General features: G+C 58.9%; 1 protein-coding gene and 1 long non-coding RNA gene across 3 annotated transcripts in view; one reads left to right on the top strand and one right to left on the bottom strand.

Annotated features, from left to right (window-relative positions):
- The window catches only part of LOC113960544 (natural resistance-associated macrophage protein 2-like), a 4,660-nt gene extending 280 nt beyond the window's left edge, over positions 1–4,380 (bottom strand). The window contains 8 exon segments of the mRNA XM_027670157.1: positions 98–204; positions 291–348; positions 350–362; positions 841–947; positions 2,018–2,137; positions 2,427–2,552; positions 3,478–3,626; positions 4,216–4,380. Coding sequence (XP_027525958.1) covers positions 98–204; positions 291–348; positions 350–362; positions 841–947; positions 2,018–2,137; positions 2,427–2,552; positions 3,478–3,626; positions 4,216–4,273 — 738 coding nt within the window. The 5' untranslated portion in view covers positions 4,274–4,380.
- A 3,106-nt stretch (positions 4,381–7,486) lies between these two features.
- Positions 7,487–8,594, top strand: LOC113960542. 2 transcript variants are annotated; one of them, XR_003532055.1, is made up of 3 exons: positions 7,487–7,910; positions 8,023–8,242; positions 8,408–8,594. It is a non-coding gene; the product is annotated as an uncharacterized LOC113960542 (long non-coding RNA). The 2 variants fall into 2 exon arrangements; XR_003532054.1 differs by having other exon boundaries at positions 8,023–8,594.
- Positions 8,595–8,815: the final 221 nt, after the last annotated feature.

Consider the following 8,815-nt stretch of genomic DNA (forward strand, 5'->3'; position numbering starts at 1 on the left):
GGAGAAGGTTCCCCCTGAGCCTCCTTTTCTCCAGGCTGAGCCCCCCCCGGTCTCTCAGTTCTCCAGCCCCTTCCCAGCTCCATTCCCAGCCCTGGACACGCTCCAGCCCCTCGTGTCTCCTGGAGGCAGGGGGTACCTCATATCCAAAGGTCAGTGCCATGATGGTGATCAGGAACCCAAAAAACGCCTCCAGCTTCCGCAGGCCTGTGAGGAGGGAAAGGCCCCTTGTCAGCAACCCAAGAAACCCTCAATCTCAGATTTAATTCCCGGAATTCTGAAGGATAAATTACCATATTTGTCGAGGAAGAGGAAGACGAAGGTGTCAGCGATGGTGATGAGCACCCCCCCCCCAGAGCGGGATCCTGCGGGCGAGAGCAGGGTCAGTGCACACCCAGAGTCCCAAATGCCCTTTATTTAGGGCTTTTTTGGGATGGACCTGCATGTCCAGGGATTCTTCCCAGCCTGAGCAGGCGTTGGGATGTGCAGGGCTGTGTCCTGCTCCGCAGGAGGTGACCCTCTGAATCCTGAGGGAAACCCCAGGTCTGCCTGTTCCAGTTCCATTTCCTGCCTTCCCAGCTCAAAGGACACCTTCCCAGGAATCCTCTATGGGATGTGGAGTTTGGTAGGAAGCTGCACCCCAATTGTGTACCAGTCAGAGCTAAAATCAAACCCAGACCCCGTGGGTCCCACAGTCGAAATTCAGCACCGGAGGCTGAGTCAGCGATGAGACCTCGGCTGGTGGGGGTGACTCACGTCCTCAGGGTTGAGCTGGGGGGATTTATGGGGTGATAGAGTTTTTGGTTCCCCTTTCTCCTCATTTCCTGCACAACCCCAACTCACTTGCCCACAGAGAGCAGGTTGATGGCGATGGCCGAGCCGATGACCTCCTGCATGTCCGAGCCGATGATGGCGAGTTCCACCATCAGCCACAGGATGATCCGAGGGAACTGGGGGCAAAGAAACACCCAATGCCATGAAAAACAGGGGAAAATGTCTTCTCCCATGGGGCTGTGGTGACCTCGTGTGCAGGAATAGGATCCTCTCCCTGCCCTGGTTGTTGGTGACCATCACTAAAGCTGTCCTGGAGCTGAAATCCCAGCTCCCATGGCAATCCCGGGGAGGATCCGGGTCACTTGTGTCACCCCATTCCTGCCCTCGATACGTCCCATTGCGAGAGTGAGACGTGGTATTTCCCTGTATGGACATGCTGGGAAGGAGCACTGGGGCATGTTCCAGGTGGGAGCAGTGACAAGGTGTCAGGGTTGGATGAGGAACACCCAAGGGCACAGAGACCAGACACCCCCAGTGTCCCCACAGCCCTTCCCAGTGCACAGGGCTGGGACATTCCCAGTGTCCCCACGGCCCTTTCCAGTGCACAGGGCTGGGACATTCCCAGTGTCCCTACAGCCCCTGCCCGGGCCAGCCATGCTCATCATCATCAGCCTTTCCTTACACAAGCCTGAGGAATTCCCAAGCAAAGGATGGAACAGCCAGGGAGTGGTTTTGACCTAAAGGGCCGTTTCTCTCCCCCTAATTCCTTTGGATTATTTCAGTATTCCTGCCTCAGGAGGCAGCTGAAATCCCGTATTTTATTCCCGACTGGCAAATGCCAACATCCCTCCCCTCCCTCCTTGTGCTCCCCAAGCTGGGACAGCACTGAGGGACCCCAAAACACTCTCCACCTGCCCCATTAACAGCCCAGGCCCTCACCAAGCCCTCATGGCACCACCAAGGACATGGGGGAGGTTCACCCACCTTTTGATCCCCCCATCTCCTCCAGCCCCCCAGCACTGTCCCAGCACCCCTTGGCATCCCCCAGGGCCCTGTGGGGAGGTCGCCCACTGTCTGAGCCCTCCACGCCCCAACCCCCCCCAGCACTGTCCCAGCCTCCCTCGGCACCCCTGAGGGCACCGTGGGGGTGTCACCTACCATCTGAGCCCTCCATGCCCCCCATCCCCCCAGGACTGTCCCCAGCCCCCCTTGGCATCCCCCAGGACCCCATGGGGGTGTCACCCACCTTGTGGTACTGGCGGTTGCAGACCTCAGCCAGGTGCAGCCCCGTGACCACCCCCAGCCGCGCCGCCAGGCGCTGCAGCAGCAGCCCGATGAGCGTGGCCAGCAGCAGCACCCACAGGAGCTGCAGGACAGGGGGACAGGCGGGACACACGGATATGAAGACACAAATGGGTGAGGAGACACAGAGAGTCACCCACAAGGCCCCAGGCCTGCCCCAAACCCACAGTTCTGCGTTGAAAATCCAATTATTGACATTTTTGAGGCAATTACACACCGGGAGCTGCGTGGGACAGGACGGATCCAAAGGGACACAGAGGTAGGATCCAGGACCCTCCTGCCCCCCCTCCTCCCCAGGGTGTTCCCACCACCACCAGCCCCACATTCCAGATGGGATGTGGGTCTCCCCTGACCTTGAAGCCGGCGACGGCCCCGGACTGCAGGTCGGACTCGATGTTCCCGGGGTCCAGGTAAGCGATGCTCATCAGGAACCCGGGGCCCGTGAACGCCCACAGCTTGCGGAAGCTGAAGCAGGAATGCTGTGGGAAAAGAGGGACACGGGCAGGGCTTGGGGCAGCGCCCTCACTGATACTGCAGACAGCAGCTGGAGGGTCAGCCTGAGCCTTAACCCCATCCTAACTGATCAGCCTGAGCCTTAAACCCATCCTAAACTGATCAGCCTTAGCCTTAACCCTGTCCTAAATTCCTGCCTGATCCTAATTCCTGTCAGCCTGATACTTAATCTCATCCTAAACTGATCATCCTGAGCCTTAACCCCATCCCAAACTCCTGCCTGATCATTAATCCTGTCAGCCTGATGCTTAACCCCATCCTAAAATCCTGCCTATTCCTTAATCCCATCCCAAACTCTGCTTTAGGATGTCTGGTCCCAATCTGAGGAGTTTAGGTTGAGACTAAAGGCCAAGGCCATGCTCAAGGAATCTCAGGGGAGAGTGGGATCCTCTCTCCCCAGCAGCCAAAACTGGGGGCTCCAGCCAAGGGTAAGAGGCACCCACGGCCCTGGGATGGGACAAGGGACAAGGGGACAGGGCTGTCACAAGGCCAGCCAAGGCTCCTGCTCCCTGATAAGGGAACACAGGGCCCAGGTCCCTCCCTGAGGTATGACAAGGCCTTTCCCTGCTCCAAGCAGGAGCCAAATCCCAAGGGATGAATCATTAACACGGCCCTCGCCCCTCTCCAGACCACAGGAGACACCTCCCCCACTTCCCTCCCAAATCTCCATCTTCCAGTCACCCTTCCCTATCCAGGAGTCCCCTCAGCCTTTCTCTCCCAAATCACCATCCCCAGGTTCCCCTTCCTAGTCCAGGAGAACTCCATCCCCTCCTCTTCCAAATCCCCATCTCCAGACCACCCTTCCCAGTCCAGGCTGGAAGGGGAAGTGGTGCCCATGGGAATGACTCAGGTGCCTGAGGCAGATTTTTCCATGGGGTTTTTCTCCCTCACCGTCTCATCCTCGGGGATTGGGATCTTGCTGTCGAAGTAGGTGGTGAAGGGCTCCTCCTCGGTGTCCTCGGGGGGCTGCAGGGGGCTCCTGCTGCTGGAGATGGTGCTGACCACCCCCCCGAGTCCCCCGGGCTCCCCAGAGACATCCTCTGCAGGGAGAGAGGAAATGGGAATAGTGAGAATCCCTGGAAAGGCAAGAAATTCTGGTAGGGGCTGGCAAGCCCCACAGGCAGAGTAGAAGGAGCCAGCCAATGCTAATTAGGTGATAAAGAGATAATTAAATCAAAATATCCCACACTGCTGCACCCCCCAGAGCCTGCTGCCGTCCTGGAATCTCCTCTCCCACCCGGTCCCAGGCTGGAGACAGGGATTTATTTATTCCAACTAATTTTAAAAGCCCCATCCCAGGACACAATGTGGAGTGAGGGCAGTGCCAGTGCCCCTGCAATGATTAACCAGGCTGGATGACCCAGATTCCATGGAAATCTGGGGCTGCTCCTGCACCACTATCCCAGACTCTCCCAGCTGGATCCCAGGGACACACGTCTGGAAGTGAGGGACAGCTGGGAGACACCACACAACTCCCCCCACAGGGAGAGCCAGTACTGAGAGAATTCCAGGAGTTTCAAAAGGTAAGGAGTGAGGAGAATGTCCAGCAATGGACACACACATTCCCACATTCCAACACCAGCCCCCCGCCACCTCCAGCCGAAGTCCCGATCCCGATCCCGTACTCACTCCCAATCCTGTTCTCACTCCCAGTCCCGCTGTCTCTCCCACTCTCCCCATGGGACATTTCCCTCCAGGAGCAGTGTCCCAGCGCTCTGGGCTTGGACAGGGCAGCTCTTGGCCCAGCTCTCCTATTGCATCACCACCGAGCTCCTCCTTTTCCCGGGGCCTCCCAGAAACTTGCCAGGGCCACATTTACATAAGGGATTTGGAGCTGCCCAGGTGTGCAGAGATCCCTGCCCAGGATATTCCTGCCAAGACGTTCCTGCACAGGCTGGGCTGGTTCGGCTGGTTCAGCCAGGCTGAGACCCTGGGGTGCCGTGAACCTCCTGCTGGGATCACCCCAGCACCCTGGGGCTCATCCTGGCACCCATCCCAGCACCCCGGGGCTTATCTGGCACCCAGGACTTAGCACCCTGGGGTTCATCCTGGCACCCTGGAACTTATCCCAGAGCCCAGAGCTCATCCTGGCACCCCGGGACTCATCCTGGCACCCTGGGATTCATCCCAGAGTCCAGAGCTTGGGACTCATCCTGCCACCCTGGGACTCATCTCGGAGCCCAGAGCTCATCCTGGCACCCCAGGACTCATCCTGGCACCCCGGAACTCATCCCAGAGCCCAGAGCTCATCCTGGCACCCGGGACTCATCCTGGTATCCCAGGACTCATCCCAGCACCCCAGGGCTCATCGCAGCAGCTCCAGAGGAGCCTGGAATGAAGGAAAGGAAGGAGGATTAGGAGGGCAGCCCCCGCCCCATGCCCGGTCCAGCCTCACCATAGGACGCCTTCCGCTCCATATCCGAGCTCCCCATGGTGGAGCCTTTCCCGTGCTCCGGGGACTGGTTTATTCTGGACACATTGGCTGCGAAGGAGAAGGGAAAAATCCTGTCAGGAAGGAGAATCAGAGCTGGCAGGAGAGTGGGGACAGCCAACAGCTCTGGCAGGGACAGATCCACTTCCCAGACTCTTTTCCAGCTCTGAGAAACCCGACAGGGATGGACTCACTTCTGGGCCCTTTTCCAGCTCTGAGGGTCCTGGCAGGGAGGGGTAATTTGGGCTGGGACCTGCTGGGAAAGTCCCCCATCCTCCCCCCAAAAAGGACTGACGGGCACCAACGTGGCAGGAGTGTCCACAGGCAGCTGGAGCTGGTTGTGAAACTCCAGTCCAGGAAACAAGGGTGGAATTTCCTCACTGTGGAAACCACAACCCACCCCCCCTTCCTGGTGCTTATGGCACCCCTGGCACCCACAGTACCCTCCAAACCCTCCCAGAACCCCACCACCACCCCTCAAACCCTCCCAGCATTCCCCCAGCTCTCCCAGGCATTGGGAATTGGGTTAAGGGCAGGTTTAACTCCTTCATCATGATCTGGGTTTAAATCCAACCCACGCAGGACTGAGCCAGAATCTGGGCTGGGGCTGGGACTGGAGCAGGAGGGAACCAGAAACTGGGATGGGACTGGGAATGGAGCAAGAGGGAATCAGAAACTGGGATGGGACTGGGAATGGAGCAAGAGGGAATCAGAAACTAGGATGGGGATGCAGCAGGAGGGAGCTGGGGATGAGCTGGTACCCTCCAGGCTCTGGAGGTTCAACCCCCTCAAGCCCCCAAGGACGAGCCAAAGTCCCTCAGTCTGGTCTGTAAAGCACTTAATCCCTCCTCAAATCCCATTGGATTTGAATGGGAGATTGCCATAAAACAAAGGAATACTGGTTCAGTGAGGATGTAAAAGAAAATCATCAGCCAGGGATTCAGTTTAAGCGATTTGAACCAATTTTAGGGTTTTAAAGATGAATTCCCAGTTTCACAACCAGCCCCAGAGGCGTGTTGTGACTGAGCCAGGTGCTGAAATCACCTGAGATGGACTAAAACACCTGAGAGGGACTGAAATCCCCCCAAAGATGCCAAAGTCACCTGAGAGGTGGGGAGACACTGCTGGAGCCACAATTGTTGGGTTTCCACCCAGACCACCCCAGGTTTGGAGCGATGACTCCAGGGGAACGTGGGCACTGACCCCTCTGGACCCCCAAAATCCCCACTCCCACTGAGGCACAGCAGGGAGTTGTGTTATTCCCCCACTTTAACCTGGACTGTTTGCACAAGCACATGGAGTCATGGAATATTGGAATGTTCCCAAAAAGATCACTGAGGCCAACTCCTGGCCCTTCATGGGACACCCCAAAAATCCCCTTGGACACCCCCTGCCCCTTCCAGGCTCCAATCACCCCAAACTGCCACATGTCGTGGGGAGAAAGGGGAGGAAACACCTCCAGGAGCTGGATTTGATCCTTGTAGGTCCCTTCCAACTGGGACATTCCATAACCTCCTGCCACCTCCCAGCCGCAGCCCTGGACTTGCCCCAGCAGTTCCCCCCTGAACTAGGACCACCTCCCAGCTCTGACCCCACCACTTCCCTTCTTTGTTAAGCGCCAAACCCCACAGCTTCCACTAAAACAACCCCCTAAAGTTCAGCAATAATCCACCTTTTCCCAAATTGAGATCCAGGAGGAGCAGCCTTACCCTGGCAGTGAGTCGCACCGGAGCCTCACTCCATGAGGGGCGAGGAGGACAATCCTGAGGGAACGTTCGTTATGGACCCACCTCAGTATCTGCCCCCACACCAGCCCAGCCCGGGCAAGGGTGGGAGGGGGCCCCTTATCTGCTCCAGCAGCTGCTGGGCTGGGAGATGGATCCACCCCTGGCACAGGGAACGTGTCCCACGGGTGCCCACAGAGCCTTCTGTGGGAGGATGACACCAGGGACCCCACCTGGCTGCCCCTCCTGTCAGGCAGCTGTGGAGAGGGAGAAGGTCCCCCCTGAGCCTCCTCTTCTCCAGGCTGAGCCCCCCCAGTCACCCCTGGTGCTCCAGCCCCTTCCCCAGCTCTGTTCCCAGCTCCAGCCCCTCAATGTCCTGCACTGGGGACCCAAAACTGATTCCAGGATTTGGGGTTTGGCCTCAGCAGTGCCCAGCACAGGGGGACGGGCACTGCCCTGGTCCCAGTGGTCGTGCTGTGGCTGACACGAGCCAGGTGCCCGTGGCCTCCCTGCCCACCTGGGCACACTCGTGTCCTTTCCCACCGGACACAGGCGTGGGCTCACCAGGCTTTGCCTCCTGGTGGTCAAACCCCCACTGTGACCCCACTGCTGTTACACCCAACAGTCCCAGGCATTCCCAGGGGAATATTCCCTGGAATACCACAAGCCCTGAGCAGAACATCACGAGGTCACTCCACAAACCCGCCGACACCGTGCTGCTGTGCAGGCCTTCTCCACCCACAGAGTAAACAACAAACCAGGAACAACGGGGCCCTTGTTCCACTCCCCCCTTCAAACCCACTGTCCAACAGGTCCTTCCAACAGCCACGGGCTCATCCTGCTTCTGCTCCTCCCCTCAGGGCACAGGAGCAGCCTGGCCCCGTGCTGGGAGCAGTTCCTGCCATTGAGGTCGTGCCTTTGATGTGGGGCTTTGAGCCGGGCTGGTCCCTGCAGGGCAGGCAGGATCCTCACAGATCCTTCTGGAGCAGTTTTGGGGCCAACATCTCATTTTGCTCCACACACAGACACCCTGTGGGCTGGTGGTGACACCGTGAGCCCTTCACCTGCTCACCCTGACCCCTTAGTCCAGCCCTTCCAGGTGATGTCCCACTGGGAGCCCCAGGCACAACACCCCAAACTGGCACAGACAGCCCATCGTCCCAGCAAAGGTAACTGGTGAACTGGGTGGTGACTGGTGCTGGGAGAATGGGTGGACTGGATGATCTCAGAGAGCTTTTCCAGCCTTGATTCTCCAATTCCACCCCCTTGACCACCTTCCAGGTGTCCCCTGGCACTGGCTCCACCAGGGCTGAGACCTGGAAAACCTTTTCCTTTGCACGGACCTGGGGGGGTCCCCCTGGGGAGCAGCACAGGGTCCATCCCTGTGGGATTCCTCCCCCCTCCCTGTGCCCCACTCCTGCCCACGACCTGAGAGGACTAAGCCAGCAGCGACCTCTGCTCCTGTTGCACGAGGACAGGTCACCTGCCCACATCTGAACAGGTCAGACCAGCTTGTTCCCTGCCCATCCCTCACCCGTCCCACATTCCAAAGTCAGGATATGCCTGGGTGCAGGAGGGCATGGGGGGGCTGAGCCCAGCCCTGCTCACCTGCTCACACAGGTGTCCTCTCCAGGAAATTTGGAGCATGACCTGGTTCTTTCTACAGAAACACACGGAAACAACTCCCCGGCAGGGAGGAGCAGCTTCCTCCCAGCCTGCTCAGGAGCAGCTCTCTTCCCAGCCTGCCCCAGCTCCTGGATTTGGGAGCCGAGCGTGGGACAGGTGGCTGACGCACACCTGAGACTGCAAGAACTTTCACCATCTGTAATAAACCACCCGCGTCCAACCCACAACAACACGGGGCCGTTATTCCACCACCGGCTGCACCGTCCCGCTCTCCCACATCTCGAGAGCTCGTCCGAGGGCTCCCCTGCCCGTGGCCGAGCCTCCTCCCAGCGCGGGGGGGGCCGGACCCCCCTTCCGAGCGCACCTTCACCCACAGCCACGCGCGGACCTCGGCCGGGAGCGCAGAGCCCTGCCCGGACACAGCGACATTCCCTGAAGTGCCCCGGGA

This window comes from Corapipo altera, unplaced genomic scaffold (genome assembly GCF_003945725.1).
Source record: "Corapipo altera isolate COAL_440 unplaced genomic scaffold, ASM394572v1 61019, whole genome shotgun sequence".
In the NCBI taxonomy this organism is placed as follows: Eukaryota; Metazoa; Chordata; class Aves; order Passeriformes; family Pipridae; genus Corapipo; species Corapipo altera.